The following is a 22,990-nucleotide window of genomic DNA, read 5'->3' on the forward strand; positions in this document are numbered from 1 at the left end:
TCTAAATATCTTTAGTTTCAAAATGTAAATCTTGAAATGAGATTATATTGCGTTAAACAAAGAAAATTTGCTTGAATGAAGACATTTTATATAGTTCAACCAAGAAAAATATATTTTTGTTATTTAAGAATAATTTTCCTGAACGGAGAGGATAACATGTTGGTTAGAAAATAACACATGTTCAAATCGAAGATTATAATTTTCTTAGAGTTAAAATAATCATTTTATTCTTGAAATGACAATTGTAGTATTGAAATAAAATTATAACATTGTTGAAATTTAAGATTTTTAAATTTTTTTAAAAAGATTATAAATTGTATGAAACATTAAACGCGTTCAAATGAGTATATAAGTTTTGATTTGACACTTACTTTTTTGTAGTCTTAACTTCTCCCCTCCCCTCAAAAAAAAAAAAAAAAAAAAGGGTAATAAGTAGTGTCGCTTGCGACGTCGTCGAACGGAGGTTTAAACAACGGATGCAACCTAAAAAAAAGCATTTATCGAGCCTGTGATCCGTCCGCGCAAAAGTGCTCCGAAAGTAATTCGCCACTTTGATCGTCGGCGCGTTCGCGCTGACGATTGCGGGCGTCGCTCGCATTATTTTTGTAGCAGTCGCCATTGAGAGAGACTTTTTTTACGCTACGACCACCCCCTCCTCCCCCTCTGTACCACGCGCGCGCGCGCGCGCGCACCTTTATGTCGCGGCTGAATGGACAGGACGAGCAACGACTGCCGTCTCCTCTATGAGATAATAGGCCCGCGAGGCCGTGTCCGTGCCATTCAGGCCCCGGATTCCAACGACCGGATTGAATCAGGATCGAGAGAGCGAGACCGAGAAGCGAAAGGCGAGGGCGGACATCGCCGCTGCGGCCTGCAGTCATGCTCACCATACACAACGAGTGAGTACATCATTTCCGGAAACATCTCCGCGCGCGTAGTCGTCCCCGGGGGGAAAAGCGGGAGAAGCGGGGTTGATGATCGGACATCCCTTGTAACGGTGAAAGGCGGTTTACGCGGCTCGGTGACCCGAAAGCAACTCGACCCCATCGTCTTCAGGCGGTACCAAAGGCACTTCACGAAGAGCTTCGTGCATTCTTTCGATACGGTTCATTAAAGGTTCATTAAACATACGTGAAGAGATTGTGATATAGCGAGAATACGGAAACGATCGTAGCCCGGCTTCTTCCGATCTAATCTGACACTTTGCCGGTCAGATGCCTCGTCTTCGACCGCCAGGCTTCGCTACTACTTTTTGCCAGATCCAGAGCTTCTCACCGGTTTCTTTCTGGCTTGCTAATGGCTGCACATTAATTCGCTGTGTGTCGAGCGTAAGTATGTCACACGTTTCGGAGGCGTCTGAAAAATTACATCGTGCATGTTACAACAACGAATCGTGCTAAACGCAAATATGTATTGTCTCAATCGAACGCAACACGAACGCTATACGCTTTTAAGCTATGATTGTGACATGATAAGTCAAATTAAATCCGTTTTTGTATACTCTTTTTATCCAACAAAAAGGGAAGAGAGAGAATTTTTGCAGTCAATTCTTCAAGTAGTAAGAAATTAAAAAAAAAAAAAAAAAAAAAAAAAAAGAATTAAGCTTTGGAAAAGCGCCTATGAATAATAAAATATTTTTATTTCATTGGAAATAAACCTTAATTAATTTATAATTTAAAATGATTGATTATTTAACGTAGAAGAAAATTGGCACTTAGCAACTAAGAAGATAATCTTCATTTTCATTGAGAGAGAATCGATTTAAATTTGCATAAGAAATTCATCAAATGGAAAGATTTGTTAAGAACATCCTATACATCATACTTTCGTAAACAACTTAGCTTGCATGAACTTCAACTTTCGTTTTACAACCGCAATCAGGATACAAGTTACGCTATTAATCCACAGGTATTGTATTGCCCCACCCGTCCGCACAATACGTTGCTCGCAATCTCCCTCTCTTCGTATACAAAGTAAACAACAATAACAACAACACGAGATAATTAATTTTCGCAGCGAAGGGTTAAAAGGGATTTTCCGATAAAGCAACGTTCGCCGATAGCGCGAATAATTCCACGCGCGAGAAGGGCTTAATTAATCCTACTTGTTTACGAGAGTCTCTCTCTTTCTTTCTCTTTTCTCTCTCTCTCTCTCTCTCTCTCTCTCTCTCTCTCTCTCTCTCTCTCTCTCTTTGGAAATACAAACGAGCTCGAGATCCTCCTTGGATGTGCTTTACAACGCAGGAAAAGGGGGATGGATAGGGAGTTCAGTTTCCTGACGCGACGAAGCCGTTAATCCATCTGGCCACTCAATAACGAAAAGCAGCTTTCGAGCAGCTTCTAGATGATTTGCATTGTTTGACAGCTTTGCGGATCGTCGTTGCGCGTGATGAAGCTTGCATGTGAAAGGGATTGCCGGCTAACAACATGGCTCGATCGTTGTAGGATTATTAGTTAGAATATACTTGTGGGATTCGCACGACCTATAAATATATACATTTGTTTTGATTTCAAAGAAAAATGCAACAATCAACTATATATGTAAATAAATATAATAATAAATAAAATTTATTAATTGAATATTATTTATTATTATATATATTATTAATATATGTGTATGTGAGTATAAATAAAACGTATGTGTATGTGTGTATATATATATATATGTATTTTTCTAATAAAAACATAAAAGAGAGTTTCTTTGCATAAATATTGCAAAGCGGCGTATATTATATATTTATTTTATCGTCGCATATATTTAGATAAGTATATTACTTTTAAATTTTTATCCCAGTTACATTAAATTCATTAATTCTAACTTTTTTCGTATTTATTATTATATTATCTTAGTGTCTATGTAAATAAAGGAGAGAGAGAAAATAGAGTATATTTTCAGTAATTAAATTTCTAGCCATTTAAATCCGTTTGCAGTAAACATGCATTTTCATCAAATCAAAAATATATGACAGCAATATACATATATATATATATACATACATAAACGAGTCAAAGAAATTATCAGAAATGCCCGCTTTGTAATTGCATTGCATTCCGTCGCTGCATTCTTGTCAGCATCGAATTTAATTCCCATCGATCATGTGACATTTGTCCCAGATTGTTGCACGCACACAAGATGAAAATTAACACTCTTGTATAATTAATTTAGGATTTATCCTTGAAACGATTACGCAAGATGAATGCGATCCTCATCTTCGAATCTTCGCATTTTAAAGTACCAAACTCGTCGAAAGATTAAATAGGTAAAATCTTTAGAATTCATAAAATTGTTCCAGCAAACAATGATGAATCTGAAAGACCGCGAATCTTCTGTGACAATTTCCCCGAGCACTCTGATGCGCTCTCAATTCTTTCCGTACATCCGCGAATTTCTTTTCAACTTTCTAGTTGTTCGATATATTTGCAATGAAAGGGATCTTTGTATTGTCAAGGATACTTCCAAGGATTGCCAATGCTTGAAACTCAAGAATACGTTTATCGTAGAATGCAAGTTCTTATAGACACAATACGCCCAGCGTGTGCACATCCACGTGTTCGCCATCGACGTAATTCAATGATTCTCAAAGTTTCTCAGACTCTCCTTCTACACATTCTCTCTCGCAATCTCAATTACTAGTTATTCTAAAAGAGAATGGAATGCGATAATCGCCATTTAATGGCACATTTACTATTGAAAATAATCATTTTAATAGTTTTATCCAATATATATATATATATTTAAAAATTTGTTTTCTGCAAAGATGTGTGAGAGAAATCTAAAAATATATAAAATATTTATTTAAAACAGAGTAAATAAAATTATGAATTAAATTAATTATCAGCATTATTAATTTTTTGTTCAAAACAATATTTTAAATATTTCACAAACTTGTATTTGGATATTTTAAATATTACTTTTTTTATTATTTTATTATTTTATTATGTCATTTTAATTTATTTGTAATAAAATTTATTTTATTTTAATTTACAAAAATAACTCTGAAATATAATTTAATAAAATATTAACAAAAACAAATTCTAATAATATCATAAGCCGTTAGAAAGATACAAATAAAAATTTAATTCAAATTTGTAAAAATAATATTTCAATATTTTACTATTCAATAGAATGAAAGAATTATTTCAATTAATTATTTAAACTAGTTAACAAAAAATAAACTAAAATATTTTAATTAACATGCAGATGTAAAATTATTTTTTATATTAACTATTTTTATAAGATGAAAAAGAGAAATAGTTATATGTATAAATAATTTTCAACATAAACACAAATTTCTATTTTTTATTTTAGATATTCTTCATTTTATGCTTATTTTATTGTCTGTTGTTCAAGAATTTGTTCGAAGAAATTATAAATATTTTAAAATTTCTTCACAGATCCTTTTGCGAGAAGATATATCGAAATTTATGGAATTATCGAAGTGCATTTCAGATTTTTGGCAGATTAAATTAATTCAATAAATCGATACGAGAGTTATTAGATTTCGATACGAGGTTGGCATCGCCGGTAACGTGAGAGGATAGACGAAGATACACTCCGTTGCAATTGCAATTAACTGCCTGCAAGGTAGTCCCTTCTCCCTCTTGCCCTTACCAAGACAGGCAGCGGCGACACGCCATTAGATTATGCATCGACGTTGTTGTAGTGCAGTTTATTACCATGTTACTACGCGCGCGAAGGCAAAAGGTAGAACGGAGATGCACATTGTATGCATCGCGTTACAACCCTTGATGACCAGGACCGAGTTACCAAGAAGAAGTTACCAAGACAAAGTTATTTCAGAATGTATTGTACTGTTTTGAAATTTTATCGTACAAGACTAACAAAATAGATAATAATTTAATGAAAACTAAAAAATAAAAAGGAAGAATTTCTTATCAAACATTAAAAAAATTTTAATTTGTATGTACTTTCTAAAATTAAAAAAAAATCATCGTTTAAAGAGAAGAGTAAGAAATGTGTGATTATAGAGTTTATAGTGTGATAAGAATGAGTTTTTTTTTTATTTCAAAGACGTGATTTAGAAAAACGGGAAGAAGGACAAAAGATTATGTAAAATTTAAAAATTATATCGCAAACCGCGGATATTCGAAAAATTTTTTCAAAAATCAAAATTGGAATAGTTAAAAATTTTGGATTGAAATAAAAATAGAAGAATAGAAGAAAATGATTAAAATTAAAAATAGAATTTTTCACCTTTAAACTGTTTAAAGCTAAAAAAATTTATAAAATCGTAAAAGAACCTATCATGCCTAGTCGAAAATTTTGAATTAAAAATAGAAAAATGGAAAAAATATATAAAATTAAAAATAGAATTCTTTTCGGATCTTTAAGCTATCTGAAACTAAAAAGATCTATAAAATGGTAAAAACGATATATGTAGCGTATCGATTACTTAGAAACCTTAGGTGGTGGCTTTTTCCACTTCAACACAAAATTAATACTACTACGTCAATTTCGCCTCCGCTTTATGATGGCAATTTCCTGTCGTTGACAAGCGGGGAAAGAATATATATTAGTGGATTATTAATTTTTTTTCTTTTCGATGTGTAGGCTCATGTTACAATCAGACGCTATTCAGACGACGTTGCTCTCAACGGCAGCTTTTGACTTTGCCACCTTCAAGACCGACATCAAAGACTCGCAACGAAGTCGCTGTCAGAGAGTCGCTCGTTGCTATCGCTTAACCCTTTTCTCCCTTCCTCTATTTCTCGTGAATTCTGAAAATAACGAGACGAGAGAGAAAGAGATGAAACAGATCGCGGTAGCAAAGTCTTTTTATTCTATCTCTGGGAATTTTCCTCGCGCTGTGAATTTCAGTTCTCGCTGCGTTTACGAGCCATTTCGATTTAACGGTAGAATAAATCGTGGCAAAATGAAATTGATCCACTTTAATACATAATGTCATTCATCCGTTAAAAAATGTTTCGTCGAAATCGAGATATGCAAGTAAGTACCGAAACTTTCTTCTTTCATTCGTATTTCAAAGAGGACTTTCAGGGAAATTCAAAACGTTTCCACTAAAATATGACCTAATTTTTAATAAGACGAATTTTTCCTTATTTCCTTTCATTCTCAGCTGATGTCGCTGATGTCAGATATTGCTGTATACTTGCTTTATTTTTCTTCAGGACTTAATGAGAAGAGAAACAGGGTAAAGCATCGAAGTGAGAAAAAAAAAAATAGAAAGCGAAAGAACATCGAGTTTCTAGATTTTACATGTGAGTAACAAGCCGCGTGGTTATTTAAAAAAAAAAAAAGGAAGGAAGGATAGAATACATTTCCGCTCTCTGTTATCGGGCTCAAATTGCAAGTTCGCAATTGCAAGGCTTTGAGCGGAAAAGCTCTCTTTTTCGTGGTGTAGCGTGATTGTGAAGCATCTCCATGTTCGCATCGCGTTTAATTACAGAGACCCACTGGCGAGCTTGTTATCCATCGGCTTGTCATTATTATTGCGATTGCGAAAGCTTGGACGTACGAGGTGACGTATCATCCCAACAAGTCGGAAATAAAAGCTCGACCCTCATCGCGAACAATTCCACCGCGAAACAATCGAGCTGATAATGGATTTTTAATCGAATTCCCCTCGTGGCTTTTGAACTTCAATCATACGACGATTACGTACATGTATCCGGATTGTAGAATTGTCCTATATTTTTAGTCTGCCAGACCGTTAAATTTTATATTTTTAAATGCTCCGATGTCCTCTTATTACTAGATTGCTCAGATTCTCGAGTCATAAAGTCTTCGACTCATAAGTTTTTATATTATTCAATTTTTATGTGTATTCTGTAACTGTTAAATTTTTTAAAAGTCTTTCGAGGATACAATAGACTCCCTTTATCATTCTTGTAATACAATCTTATATTTTAAAGTTCATTTAATAATCATATCTAAAATGATTTTAGAATTTAAGAAATCTAAAATTGTTCATACTAATAAAAATAATGACACTTTATTGCAAAGTATTGCTTCTTCTTCTTCTTTTGCTCTGCACTATTATTATCGTTATTACTACTTATTTTTTCATTAGCTTATATCATCGTCGTAATTGTTTCCATCCGCAATATGTATTTTTACTTGCAACTTTCAATGTACATTTTCAATAAAATATATAATGTAATAAAATAAGATACATAATAATAAATTTCCTGTATTTTGCATGGTCCACATGCGTCGAATAAACAATGTTTTTCTTGTTGCAATAATTTCTCATAAATCCAGAAAGAGAGATAAATTGCACGACTGAATGATTAAATTTCCACTGCAATATCTCTTCAGCATGTCGCCGCGCAACGGTTCGTGCGTGGCGGAAGTGAGCTCCGTGAGGAGCCTGTCGTCGGACGATGTTTCGGGGACCAAGGTAAATCGGAAGAAGTCGTGTTGGGCCCGCGCGACCGATCCGGCCCATCGTCGCGGCCGGCGAATCCAGCTGCTGCAGATGTTGGTGCTGCCCTTCATACCGATCCTTGCCCTGATCGTGCAGACTGCCAACACTCTTCATGACATCTTGATCTACCGTCAGGAAGTGTCCGACATAGAATCGCAGGTGAGCAAAAACAATTATCCCTAATTAATTGAGAAAATTTGGAAGCCAAAAATTATTTTTTACTCGATTCTCGTATCAACATTTTGAAATAAAAAAGATAATATTTTATAAAATATATATATATATATATATATATTCCGATTCAACTCCAGAGAATAAAAAAAGACCAGATTCCGAGCCAAGATTGTTTGTAATTTAGTTCCGATACAATTTTCTTTCTACAGAGTGGAGAAAATGTTATTTTATAATATAAAATTCCAATTCAGTTGTGGAAGAAAAAAATGGAAAAAATATAAACGTCATTTTCGTGAGAGAAATATTTTTTAACATATTTAAATTTATATACGCAGTAGCAACACACTCATTTTACATCATTAATATTATAATAAATACTTTTCAATCCAATCTTATTGTTAATAAAAAAAACTTTAAACGGAATTTTTTAATATTTTGTTCCGAAATAGAATTTTATTTTAAAAAGATTTTACTCTGTGCAAACGTATAAGTGTAATAACATTATTCGAATTTATTTCTTATGACTAAATATAAATCTATTTGAAATATAAAACAAATCAATTCTATTCCGATCCGACAATTTCTGATTATTAATTAATAATGCATCTTTTTTATTTTTTGTTAAATTTTAAAAGCTTAAATTTAATTAAAATTTTAAATTTTATATAAAATCTTTTTATTTTAATTTTAAATTTCTTATTAGCTGTCCAGAAAAAAGGACATAATTTATATTTATATATCATATGTTTCAAGAAAAAAGTTACTACTGAAAAGCCAACCGTTCTTCAAAGATTTTATATATTAATTTAAGCAATTATTTTATATAATAATTTAAGCAATAATTCCGGCCTTTACATAATTAAGTTAGTTTCGCCGAGAAACTCTGGTTTTACGAACTATTATTTCTCGACATTACCTAAAGTAAGGGTGAATAGAGCTACGCGTGCGCATGCATTGCGCTCCGATAATTATGTAAAGAGCTCAATTAGGCTGGGTTGGTATAATTCACCAATCATCGATCAGTGATGGCGATGTTCGTTTAAAAGTAATGAGAGAATGAACAAATATACCACACCTACGGTATTTTCACGTTCTTTCAATAACGTCGCACAATAATCGAGGCGTTTCTACGACCTTCGTAATTTAATTGGCTTAATCCTCTTATTTTCAAATTGCATTTAATTCTAAAAGAGAAAGGTTGTTCGCTCGCTTGTATACATTATTCTATAATGTAACAATTTTTTTTTTTAATTGTTTAAAATTATCTGTATACATTGTGAGAAAGTATGCGTCATATTGCGACACATATTCAGAGATTCCATAAAAAAAAAAAAAAAAAAAAATATTTTATAAATCAATCTTCTACTTCAACGATCTAAAAATCTCTATTAAATATCTCTCCGTTGTTTTATCTGCTAAAAATATTCCCAAACACTCGATCAAATTTTTCATCGCGTGAAACATGAAAAAAGGACCGACTGGAGCTATTCAAAGTCGGACGATTTTGTTATTTTTTCGCTAAAATGAAAATAAAATCGGAAATGAAAATCTAACGTGACAGATAAGTAAATATAATAACGCTCAGAGCGCGATTCGTAGCGAGATAAAAGCTCGCGAGCATCGATCATTGATTCGCAATTTCACGATCGAGTGATAACACCAGGCGGGTGCGTTCATCGTTTCTCATCGCGAATATGGCGACTACAGCGGCGACCGATTTCGCTCGCTGCAGACCAAGGGCTATTGTCATTGAAAACGTCGGGTGCTCGTTGAAAATCGCGCCGAGCGCGAGATTCGATTTCCGATCGACGAAGCGGTAGAAGAAATTACGTTACAGCCGTTCTCTCGCGCGCGACGAGCCGGCTATTTTTATTTTATTCTCTCACGCACGTTCGGATTATCGACTCGCGCGCATACACATGCCACATTGTCGCCCTTTTGCTACTTCGTGGCGAGGGGTGCGCGTGTAAGGGACGATGAAATAAAATAAGATGAGAACGCTCGGAGAGGAAGGGGACAGTGACGTAATTGACGTTTAGTCTTCCCTCGCGCACGAGGAATCTAATCTTAGGGGAATATCAAATATATCTTAGGAGTACTCAATTATTTTACCCTTCAATTTTATTAATTTAAAGCATTACATTTAAATTCCACGTCAAATATTAAAATTATTCTATAGAATCTTTAAACTATATATATTTTAAAATTATTTTTTAATCATGTCAAATTTAAGTTTAAGAAATCCGTTGTGCAGTAAGTGAATTTTGATGGAGCAGGTGTGAATTTTAATGCGCAAACTATCTCGTCTGAATGAAATATAAATTATTATCGCGTCATATTCTGCTTCGTGTCGTCGTAAAAAGAAAATTTCCACGCTCTGTCTAATCGCCAATCTACAAAGACATTAAACGCGGCCCTCGTAAGAATAAAGGATAGATCAAATCGAAATTCATCGGGACGTTAGCTGTACGGTCTCCGATCTCGAGTTACTTGTTTGATGAGCGTTGAAAGAATGGACGTCATGTCGTATGTTTGCGATCGTTCTCGTGCACTTGTAGACCGACGAGTGTTTCGCACACGTCGATGCACTCTGCACTCTGACACACCCTCTATAATTTAACACATCGCCAAGAGCTTCTGGAAATTTCTCTTCGAAGTGAATTCTTTCTACGTTTCTTTTTTTTTATAGTTTTTTTTATTGGGCTTCTTGATTGTCTAATGTGTTAAATGTTTTCAAGTTGTCAAGTTTTAATAATTAAAATTTAACGTACATTACTTTTATAACGAATACGCTCTGAATGATAACAGAACAAAGTATAAAGCTAGAATTCACAGGAAATAATATTACGCGAAGAATAATTTATGGTACTGAAAATTTATGATTTTATTAAATGGAATAATTTAAAGCTGAATAAAAACAAGAAATTAGCATTTTATGAAGAAGAAATTTGCTAAAATAAAAATTAGTACAAACGGAATGCTATCCTTGAAAATAATCAAGATTAATTTTTTTAAAAAATCTCAGAAACTTGAAATAACTATAGAATATATATATATATATATATATATATATATATATATATATATATATTTTGAGTTAAATGCAGCGATTATAAAATCGCGCTTATCACAATGTCCTGCCGAGTTCACGTTCGTTCTGACCTTATCCTTCCGGCAACTTTGCCAGAATCTCGTCAGAGCAACGACGATAACCCGCTTGAGTCGCCAAGATGTCCGGCTTAAAAAGTTCGTGGCACGCTAGCAAAGTTTCGGATTATTCCTCTGTATACGAACGCTATATACAAACGCTTATTGGCGGAGAGCGAGGAAAGTTGGTCAAGAACTTTCTGTTATAGTTATAGTTTACGAGGAGGTATTCACAGGCGAGGATGCAAGCTCCTCGAAAATGATTCGCGAAGAGAGCTCTTATTCGAAGGCGAGAAGGATCGTCAACTTGTATTTACGATTACGATTATGAAACATAATTATGATCGCTATACAACTCGTAGGCGCACTAATTGTCCCGGACATCGTAGCGAGGATCTCGTAAACCGATTTTATCATCCGGTACCATTAATACAATAATAATTGCTATCACGAGCCGGTGGATCGAAACGAAACCAAGGACGGCCTCTCAAATGCGTGCTCTTAGATTGATGAGATTTCTTAGTGATCGAGGAAAATTTTCAGTTAAACCGAACAGGCGAGAAGTTGTAAAGGGATCCTGACAGCGAAGATTTATGATACCTAAAATCCATCGCGTCTCTTCTAAACGATCTTCTATATGATCGAGAAAATCTAAGTTTAACAATCAGATTCCATCTATATTTTTCAGGCTGTATACTCTCTGAAAAAACATGACTTGGAGTTCTCAGCAAATTTTTTTTGCATTTGGAGACATCAGAGAATTCACATGACATTTTATTGGAACTTAAAGGATTTTTTTTAAATCCTCTCTTTGGATAATTTTGCTCTCATACTGTAAATTATAAATACATAATCTATCTATGTTTATATTATATTCACAAAATATTGAATATGCAGTATATATTTTTTATTTTCATTTTTAGTGATAAAAAATGAAAATATTATAAAAGTTAAAAATTTTTATCTTAACGAGAGTTATTCAGTTTTTCAATGCAATCATAAATTTAATACTTTTGTATTTTTTCTTTGTATGAGTGAAACATATTTTTAAAAATGTACAATAAAAAAGTTATTTGAATTTGAGAAAATTGCACAAAAAATATTTTTTAAATATTTTCTTTACCTAAAATTTTGAACAAAAATACTTAGAAGCTCAGGGAAATTTCAAGGAAATTTCATTTTTTTACAAGATTTGAGTAGACATCCTATTTGTGAATTTAATAACTTTTGGAATTTAAGATTTATGTTTATTAAAAGTTGCGGAGAGAGAAGAAATGGAATGTCCTGTATTTGTGGTACAAGGAAACGGGATGATATTTAAAATTCATGAAAATCCACAAGGAAGGAAAGTTAAGAAAAGTTGAAGAAAGCATCTCTCGTGTACCGAGATATTTCCTTGCTTGGTCAAAACGATCGTAAAGAGTGGCAGTGGTCATTCAAGACAGTCGGGACCTGGAGTAGCTACTCAATGTACGTTTCGCGAACAAGTCCGTTATTTACAAAGCTGTCCACTCGAGTCTTACAATTAGTCTTATCTTTTAGTGGAAGTTCCGCGAGGACACTCCTAGTACCATTATCATGACAACAAGACAATTTGAGCGTTTTCTTTGTAGACAGAAAGAACGGAACAATCGCCAGGATGGCCCTTTATTAAATGGACGATCAATTTTCAAACCATATTGCATTTTTCTGAAGATTTCACGTTGATATATTATATTCCTGATAATGATTGCAGGTGACAATAGCCACGGACCTGGGCAAAATGGTCACCAGGATGCAACTGGAAAGATCCGAAGTGGCCTTCTTCATCTATACCAATGGTAACACCTTGAGGTAAGTATTCCTCTAATTATTTTATTTTCAAGTTTCCGAATTTTAACTTTTATATCATGTATAAGTTTAAATGTTTCTCTGCTTTCTTTAAAAAAAAAAGACTTTGTTATATAGTACAATATAATGTAATATAAAATAATAAAATTCTTTTTTTTTAAATTGTTTTGTTTTTGAAATATTTCATTTTACAAAAATGTCTCATTCTTAAATTGTCATTCAATTTTAAAATCTTTTATTTATAACAACAAAGTTGTATTTCTTCATTAACATCTGAAAAACTCGTTTCTGTAATAATGCAATTTAATTCTCGTTCAGTGTTTCTTTTTTTTTTTTTTTTTTTTGTATTTTCGATACACTCCTTGTAATTATCGTTCTACCAGAGCAATTTTAAATTTCCGTTGATCCGGCCACGTGCCTCGAAGCAGCGACGAAGTTTGTTTCTTCATCGATCGAACAGAGAAGCCACTCCGTCGCATTTCGTGTGATGAGAACGGATGGCTTCCTCCAGTCTCGCAATCGAGATGCAACCCGCGTAGATGCAACACATTTCTGCAAAACAAACGCCTCTTGGAATACCGAAGTAGTAGTGAACAATTTAAAAGAGCTTGGAGAGCTTTGCGAATCGATTAAAAGCAAAATGTTCGGCGGTTTTACTTTGAATCTCTTGGAAGCGAACTTCTCGACTTTTTGACTAATTTTTCTTCACAAACACCAAACTTTCTCTATTTTTTATGCACAGTTGTGTAAAAACTAGGTCGAAAAAAATCTAAAAACATATAATAAAATATGTAATCAACTGAGTTACTTAAGTTCAAATTAATGATGGATCAAAATATGTGAAGACGACTTTTTTTTCATAATTCACAATTTTAAATTTATTGTACAAACTTTCGTTATATTGTTTATATTTTCGTTATATTTCTTTTTGTCAATTTTTCTTTGTCAGTCATTCCTGTCACCTTTATTGCTGTGCGCGTTCGCAACATAAATTTTTTTTTGTTATTCCAATAAACTATATATCTTTCTTCCTAATTTCGCTTCACTATTTGTCCGGCAACCAGGTCGAATCTGACGCAGAGATTCGCCATAACCGATCAGGATCTGCACAACATGAGCACGTGGCCGCTAGTGTCCGTACCCAGGGATGAGAGCAAGACGCACACGTACGACGTAGTGAGCAAGGAGGCCTTCCAGGCACGCCTGGAAGATTTCAGGTAAATCTAATCGGTCCCGAGGATCGCTCGAGCATTGCCCGACACAAAGGTGGCCGACAACCGTGAAATTACGCCCGCAAAAATCTGGCTATAGTTCATTAAATTATGTTGATCCTCGTGCATCCTCGTGCACCATTTCACTCGGATGACATTCGAGTAATTATCGAGCGAAGCGTGCGTAGAAAAGACGAATAATTTATCCGTCGACGAGTTAAAAACAACCATTTTTAAATAAATATTTAAGTCGACTCATTGGCCTATTTCTTACTTTATTTTTATTAGGTAAATAAAGTAAGTCTATCTATCTTTATTTTTATTATTTCATTAGAGCCCTCACATAAATATTTTTTATTTTATTTATTGTATTTATACACTGACTGTAAAATTACGTCATTTAATTTTCTTTCAATTTATTAAGTTTAATTTTGAATTTGAGACGGTTAATCTTATAAATAAATGGATCATAGTTAAAAAAGGATCGAAAGGTTTGAATATTTAACAATTAAAGATTTTTTCACAAATAATTATCTTGCGCCTTAATTATTGTTCTCATTAACCCGTTTCTTACTTTATTTTTATTATTTAGATGAATATTACAGAACTAAAAGTAATTAAATATGAAAAGAAAAAGAGTTATTATTAGAATAAGTAAGTATCGAGAAAGAATGGTTTATTTTTCATAAATATGCAAACTCTTAAACTCAAGATTAAAGTTCCCGTCTCAGTCGTCGTCATATTTTCTCAGACAGGAATTGTACGTTTTCGTGCGTGAGCAATCTTTACCTAATTAACTTAAAAGGCATCTTACGCGCTACATATATCCGCTCCACTAATTACACGATAATTACACCGCGCGATGAAGGGCGGTGACGCGACCGCTCTTCACAAACGGTAATTATTAAGACAAATTACAGGCTCTTTGCGACTAGTATCGCTTTGAGGAGCGTTGGTACATATAAATGGCGGTTAATTCTCGTGTTAGCTTTACCCCCTATTCTGCGAGGCTGCACCACCCACCGCCGCCGCCTGTATGGAAAGTTACAGCGAAAACCCGGAGCCGTTTCCCCGAGCCCTCGTCCAGACACTTGTTGAATTTCCATTCAGACTATGAGTAGGAAATTCTTCTCTCTCTCTCGCTCTCTCTTTCTGTCTCTCGCTCTTTCACTCGCGGGCTTCGTATCCCATTTGTAAATATTCGCACAGACATCGAGTCGTATCCCGAGAACAGGGCTTCCAATATTTGATCAAATGCTCGATATCAGGAACGGCTAAAGAAGGTAAACATCTCTCAAGAAATATGGTGTATGTCAGTTCTTTCAAATTTAAATCTTCAAATGTATTATAGATTAATTTTTTTTATCACTTGTTAACATAATCTTTTTTTTAATGCATTATACAAACTTTCCGAGTGAAAAGGATGTGTCTCAAAAAACCAAACGGAAAGTCATTATTTCTTCAATATTAATTAACAAAAAATTATTCGAAAGAAATGAATAAATTATTTATATATATATATATATATATATATAAATAATTTTTATCGCTAGTAAAATTCTATACTGCGACGTTTTGCGTAAAATTAGCTCTCGTTGTCGAGAAAGTTTATCGTCAATTTTTTTTATTTTACTCTTTTTACACACATACGTATAGAAAAGTATCGGAATTTCCGATGTAGGCGACGTGATTCGATAATGGAGGGTGGTGCGATATTTCATCGTTAATGTTGGACACGCGGGAGAAACTCTCCGGCAGCAGAGGGTGGTATATCAAATGGTACATCAAACGTAAGATAACGCGTGCAAGATGCGACGAGGTCGTCGCGATCGTATTTTCTCGCAGAGGAAATAGGACAGGAACAAGCGGAAGTGGAAAAGGGAACGGTTCTAATTTCCCCGCGAAAAAGAAAATTATGCCGACGTTTACGCGCGAAGATACAGAGTTTTTCATTTATGTACAGAGGTTACGTAGCACCTCTCAACTTTCCTTCCGAGAAAATGGCGAAATACGGTTTCTTCAATATTTTACGCAACAACATACACATGAGTGTTTTTACTTTATTTTCCGTTGAAAAAGGGAGACGGAGCGTATCTAATAAAAAAAAAAAAAAAAAAAAAAAAAAAAAAACTCACACGCACGCTTTTAACGAGACAAGGTTGCCGAAGCGAGGGATTACGATAGGAAAAAAATTAATTATTTTTAATTAGGGTCTTAGGGGCTTTAATTAGCATGAAGCAACGTCATGCGTTTTCGCCTGATAATCCACCTAGTGATCCTTTTGCGAAAATATTATGCGAAGACCTCGACAAGCGATTTTAAGTTTTTAGAATTGCAATGGCTTTTTTGCCATACTATTTCGCTTTGACGTTTGGAAGATGGAGTTTTTTGACGATGAAAAAGCAAACGATGGCTTGTCGTTTAACATTTCGATGACATTTAAATGACGATAAATACGATGAAAACGGCTGGGAATTTTTGAATGTACTTTAAAGCTGAAAGCCAAGTGCATACATTGAATCACTAGATACGATTTAAATTTTTCTCTTTCTCTCTTTCAGGAATAAAATTGTCACAAAAAATTTCTAAAATTAAAAATCATTTAAATTATAAAACCTTTAATTTAATTTCTATTTCAATTTAAAATTGTCACAGACTAGCTATAGCGATTGACAAAATATTAAAAAAATTGTAAGAAACGATGAGCTCTTTTATCTTTTGTGTGTCAAAAAATTAAAAAGACTCTTAATTAAAAATTTGTCAATCTAGTGTAAGCTTTTAATTAAAAATTAAAAATTCTGTCATTCACCTGCCGACGGCGCACTTTTACTGTCGCTTTAATCCGAACAATAGCATCCGAACGATTTAATTAACGTGATTTTGGCGTCGACGACGCAGAATGACGGGCAATTTTAATCGGAAACGCCCACCCATAACACGTCTGTCGATTAATTCTTTTCCTATCGTCTAATTATATATGTATAGAGGAGGGTCACAAAAGGTGTGGCGTACACGGAGACACGGGCGAGCGGCGTGTGCACACGCTTTTATACAATAATAGCCCCTCCGACGTGTCGCATTCGACTTGTCGCATCGATCGATGATAAAAATATTTAACCCTTCATCTATCTCTCTCTCTCTCTCTCTCTCTCTCTCTCTCTCTCTCTCTCTCTCTCTCTCTCTCTCTCTCCTCGCCCGAGCGGAGCGGATCTCGTAAAATCGAATGCAAATGCCCCTGACGATCCTTTTAACTGGCGACGTGATGAGAACGCGGATGTTCTCGGAATATATTCAGTGTTCTGAAAATATGAATTTCCTTAGAACATTAGCGAAACGATCTGGAAATAAAATTTCCGATTCACTTGCCCGCTATCTCTCTAATATTCTCCGAATTGAAGAAAAATTCTAATATATTTTATTTTTCTTTTAACATATCCTTCAACATATTCTTGCAACATATCCTCTCCAGACTGCTCTTAAGGAAATGTAATATAAAATATTCTGTATATTTTATGTTACGTCTACAATTTCTGACCGAATCGCAAAGTAAGAGAAGATAATTCCGTTCTTTAAATTGTCGAAATCCACGTTGGATTTTCATTGATTGCGCGACAATTGGAAGCCACGAATTTTCTTAATTAGTTACGAAACGTCGGTTACGCGAACATTCGTTAACAACGAAGTAATGATCTTTTCGCGTCTCTCTCTCTATTTTTTCTAGGGTAGATCATGTAACTGTCAGCCGGGCGATTGGCACTTTACGAGCGGACTCGCTGAAATCGCGCCGATTTCAACGTGTCGCGCTCGGGGCAATATTTATAAAAGGCACGTTTTTCATTCTCGCGCGCGCGTAGTGAAAACGGCGACTGTCGAGCACGTACGTCCAATAAATCGATAGGGCGATAAAGTATCGATATAGGGAAGGCCAGGCCGACAAGTATCAAGACAGAATATTTTGTACGATGGCTCTCTCTCTCTCTCTCTCTCTCTCTCTCTCTCTCTCTCTCTGTCTCTGTCTCTGTCTCTAATCTCTTTCTCTCTTTCTCTCGATCCACGTGACAATGGCACTACCGATTGTATCCCAGAATTGTGCAGCGAAAACTTAAATTTCGGCTCGGTTATATTCACGCGCGACATAACTTCTCTCTCGAAACACACTTCGGCCGTGTATTTTTATCTCCCTTTTACGGTGGTAAAAAGTACAAATGCATGCCGTTATTCTGCGTTATATCGCGGTCTATCTATCTTCGAAAATGTAAAAGGTCACGCAGAGCGGAGGAGTGGATCTCGTGTTTTTTTCAAAATCAAATAATTAAGAGCGCTTTCTATTACGAGTTAGTTTTGATAAATGTAATTAACATACATACACATTCTCTTTTCGAGAGGATAATTTTGGCGAAACGAATGTGGACAGTCAAACAGATATCTGCAAATATAAATTCATAGAGAAATTCTCCAACAGAAACTAATTAATCGATCAATTTAATAATTGATGCCCGCAGCGAAGCCATCGTTATTACAAGGTAACTTCTACCGAGCATAAATTTATGATTTTAATTTTTTACGCTGTTAAATTGATTTTATGGAGAAATTTTAAAATTCTAATAATTTCATCAATTTCTATTTATTTCGTATCAACAGAGAGTGAGAAAAAATCAATCTAATAATAAACAACAACAACAACAATAAAATCCAATATTTTTAGCTAAATATATTGTATAGAAATTAATGTAGAAATTAAATTTTCAATATAAATATTATAAACACTTGCATGCGAATTGAAATAAATACCAATGTCAGAAAAATCTCAGAGTTGAACATTTAAATAGGAACGATGCGTTTATTTGGAGAAAGAAAAATCTTGATCGGCATCGACAAGAATCCTCGGGCGACCGAACAAAAAGAAAGGAACGCAAGCGGAAATAAAGCAGAAAAGGAGGCCGCACGAGTCGTACTTGCGACGGATATCATACGAATATATATACGCAGAAAATAGCGACGCATTTGTGTCAACCGATAACAAGCCGCTCTAACAATCGTTTCTTTCTCGAAAAAAGCCCGCGCGAAAAGGGCGCGCGAAATCTCATGTCGGGGTGTCCGATCGATGCGAAAAGGTGTAAAGGATTGCTCCCGTACTTTCTCTACAAGCAACTTCCACCTGCTTTTCATTTTCATGCTCCTCGTGGGATTTTTATTTTATGGCTGTTAGGGGAGAGACTCTCGTCTACAAATTCTAAAATATGTTTCTGTCATTCGTCTGTATTCGAGACACTCGATAATATTATTTATCTTCTTCCTCTCTTGAATCCGATTCAAAGATATACGTATTTGACACTCAATTAATTAATTTTTATATACGCGTCACATACATTTATTATTAGTTTCTCGAATTTTAATTCTCTAGAAAATAGAATAAGTATTTCTCTTCTCTTTTTTAATATATTCTCTCGGTCCCCTAATCTTGCCATTTATGTTCTTTTTATTACTGTTATTTAAGAGAGATTCTTATTTCTTTCTGCTTAATGCTTTTAGGAAATATTACCCCAAAGTGCGTAATAAAACTTTTTTTTCAAACTTTCCTTCTGCCAAATATATATTCGCATATTTCTTTCATTCTTTCGTCCTCTCTCATTAAATTACCACGGGTTTGTTTACAATTTAATGTACGACAATCGAGTTTGTCTAGCAGTCACTTGAAACGTTATTACTTGTGTGCATGCGCTTGTGTGTCACATCACAATGATTCTTATGTGTATATCTTTCTTCTTTCTATTTGAGAATAACCACTCTCAGCAACGTTCGTGATAAAATTCTTCATCTATCTCTTTCTCCGTATCGTTGTTCCTCTTACTTTCATTCTCCTCGTTGTTGGCTCTTCTCCGTCTCTCGCGTTCTCTTTATGAGCATTGGAAGAGGTCGTCACACATGAGCGCGTGAGCGCCCATTTGGAGCAATAAACAGTATTTTTAGACTCCTGTCTGTGTGTGTCTCTCTCTCTCTCTCTCTCTCTTTCGCTCTCTCTTTTGCTTTATCTTTCTCCCTTTCTATCTATCTTCTTCTCTGCCCCCTTCGTTCTCCTCTTTTCCCTCTGATCTCGTCGCGTCTGTCCACGGTTAAATCTCACCCCGATACCACGGCGACGTTCAACGCGTCGATCAAACCCACGTAACAGATGCGAAGGTCTAGCTACCGGTGTCATTATCGACCGATATCGCCACGTGCGGAATCCTCCAAGGCGACTTCCATCTGTCCAAAGGATCTCTCGAAGGACTCTTTTTTTAGATCGTCGCTTCGGACGGGGCGAAATCGTCTACCGATGACTTCCGAAGCAGGAACTAATATGCAAATGAAATTGTATTTAAATAGTAGTATTAAAAATAACGCTCGGAATTTTCTCAAATCATTGAACAATTTAAAATTTAAACTGAGTCTTAAATTGTTCTGATTGCTCAAGCCTGGAAATATACATATATATATATCAATACATTTGCTCTATGTATATTTACATACAGTTCGAAAAGATCGATTATATTCTTCATTCGAATCTCTTGTCTAGATTTTTTGTATTGTTTTAGGGTAAACGAGGGTATGATGGCCATGGGCGATCATTTTTTCAATAATCGCTACATAGTGCGCTTTTTTAGTCATTATCAAAGATCGATATTTGCAGTAGTTTATGTTATAACGATATTGTGAATTTTATATCATATTTTTACTTTTGACTACCTACCAAGTTTTTCATTTGTCCACTAAAAAACTGTTATAACGTCGAATAAATTATAGTTAAGCTATCGTAATTGACGTTAGACATATTATAAAGATATGTAAATTGTTATATGACTTATAATTTTTATTTTGCGTCTTCACCATTTTTTTATAAATATTATGGCCATCTTTCCGTCACTATGGTCATCTTTTCCTTAAAAGTTGGGTCAGATGGCCAATGCTTATGTTGTACTATTTTGATAATATAAAATATCTCGATGAAATATTTTCCTTTTAATTTCGATAATGTTACGTAATTTAAGCTTCAATGAAGATAATATGCCAAACACTATTAAAAAATAACAAAAATAAAAGTATGTTTTTTGGATTTTAAAAAACTATGGCCATCTTACCCAAGTTTACCCTATTTCTAGTGCAAGAATTTCCTGTTTTGAGAGAAAAATAAATATCGGGCTAATCGACAAATAAGAAAAAACATTATGTCCAGATTACGTGACTCGATCAGATTATTTCGTCACGTTGAAACGCAATTACATTCGCATTACGCGATTATCATATTCACGACAAAATCATAATTCCGAGTAGCTTTCCGACGTTGTGTATCGACCGCGTATCGAATCTATAACGTGATGACACATGAAAGATGATCGAATTGAGTGCAAAGTTCATTCGTACGTTCCTTTACAGGCGAAAGATAAGCTCGGAGGCGAGCAGCATCAGCGAGGTAATGTCGTGGTACACGGGCGTGAACGCAGCTATGCTGGATCATCTGACTAATCAGATCAAGGAGACGGACAATAGCGGGGTGTGGAGGTAAGTCTTGTCGAAGCTTTCTGCAAAAAGAAGACGACAAACATCCAACTAAATCTCTCTCTTTCTCTCTCTCTCTCTCTCTTTTTTTTTTATCTCTTTCTGCAACATTTCTTTTTTATTTAATTTTTTATTTTACACATTTAATGTTTCAGGTATCTGATAGCCTTCAAGAACCTTCTGCGGAGCATCGAGAGCCTCGGTATCGCCTCCGTGGAGGGTATCAATTACTTTGGTCGCGGTCTCCTTCCCGGGGACAACTACGTTAGTTACGTTCGCCACGAAGCGCTGGGACGTGATCTCCTCAACGCCGCTCTTACATACGTTCCCTCCCTGAAGATGTTTTACGACGAACTCACGCGCACCATGCCCGAATACGACAAGATCAAGGCAAGGTAAAAAACGTCTTCCGCGTTTTTCTTTCGCGTCCTCTGGCCGCGCGAATAAAAAAAACCTTAATAGATCGGTTGACACTTATACTTTATTTTTCACTGTCAATTTAAAAAAAATTTTAGTTTTGTAAAAATATTGCGTCATGAATTGTTGTTGTTAATTAGTTAAGCTTAACAATTAAAATAAACCTTTGTTGTTATTTCATCATTTGAACGTACACGCGGTCTTACAATTAATTGAAGCGTATTTGACATTTATTTTTCCACAGAGAGTTTTTATATAGACAAATTTTTATTTCATAATATTATCAACGTATATTGAATCAACCTTAATAACGTTGGAGGAGAACGTTATTGGATTTCCTATTTCTTTATAAATTTCTGAAAAGGCAACGTTGCTTTGAAATTTTGAAGAAATTTAGATGTCTCAGCTAAAATTCTCAGAAGGAAAATGCCTTTCATAAATAATATAAGAAAATATATTGTATTTTATACGGAAAATTAAATTGAGATTATGATTCATATTTATCTAAATTCTTATATTGTTCTCCATACTTTAGGAAACATAATAAATTACAGTTAAAAGACGAAAAAAATAAGAATAAAAATGCGCTCTATATGTATATATCAAAATATTCTCCACTGTATTTCTAAAATTATAGACACTTTTCTATCAACTTAATAATTTAGGAAAAGTGTTTCCTGAATAAAGACGTTTTTACGAGCGTAATAGACGAATGATAGATTATGGCAATAAAGAACGCGCGAAGACAGGATTAAATACGTGACGGGATTAAATACGTGAATATTGTGTATTCCCTCCTCAGGCGAGACGAAATCCAGCGAAATCAGAAAAGGGAGCCGAGTGTGGACGATGCAATCGCTTACTTCGACTCGATGGCCACTTACATCGACGAGCTGCGTAAACTGCAGCGGGAATTGCGTCACATGATAAGGTAGCGAATTCTTATAATGGAATTGTTTTTCCGTCCCGGTGAGACTTATAAAACACGACGGACATGTACAGAGTGCGAAACAGAGATTTTCAAAAGAATGATCTTCCTTTAGATAAATTATTCGATGAGTCATTTATCGTATCATTTCAAAATATGGAGAATACTGCAATTATATTGCAGCAACGTTGCAATATTGCAAATTGCAATGAACATTACGAAAATATTGCAGAGATATAAGTCCACAAAATATCAGCACGATTGTTGCGACATGATATAAATATTTCGGAAACATTTTTAAATCAAAATTTTATAATTATATATTTTTAGGGTAAAACG

At 34.6% G+C, this 22,990-nt stretch overlaps 1 protein-coding gene across 7 annotated transcripts in view; it reads left to right on the plus strand.

Moving 5' to 3' along the window:
* The window catches only part of LOC140666295 (uncharacterized), a 38,254-nt gene that overhangs the window by 7,738 nt on the left and 7,526 nt on the right, over nt 1-22,990 (plus strand). For 5 of the 7 annotated variants that reach the window (XM_072893319.1, XM_072893314.1, XM_072893316.1 and 2 more), the window contains 6 exons: nt 7,300-7,567; nt 12,465-12,562; nt 13,624-13,776; nt 21,184-21,309; nt 21,462-21,701; nt 22,526-22,654. In XM_072893319.1, the coding sequence (XP_072749420.1) occupies nt 7,301-7,567; nt 12,465-12,562; nt 13,624-13,776; nt 21,184-21,309; nt 21,462-21,701; nt 22,526-22,654 (1,013 nt within the window). In that variant the 5' untranslated portion in view covers nt 7,300. Of the gene's footprint in view, nt 900-7,299; nt 7,568-12,464; nt 12,563-13,623; nt 13,777-21,183; nt 21,310-21,461; nt 21,702-22,525; nt 22,655-22,990 lie in introns of all 7 variants that reach the window. The other 2 variants (XM_072893318.1, XM_072893321.1) reach the window with 1 other exon arrangement.

The sequence above is a fragment of the Anoplolepis gracilipes genome, chromosome 5 (assembly GCF_047496725.1).
Source record: "Anoplolepis gracilipes chromosome 5, ASM4749672v1, whole genome shotgun sequence".
In the NCBI taxonomy this organism is placed as follows: Eukaryota; Metazoa; Arthropoda; class Insecta; order Hymenoptera; family Formicidae; genus Anoplolepis; species Anoplolepis gracilipes.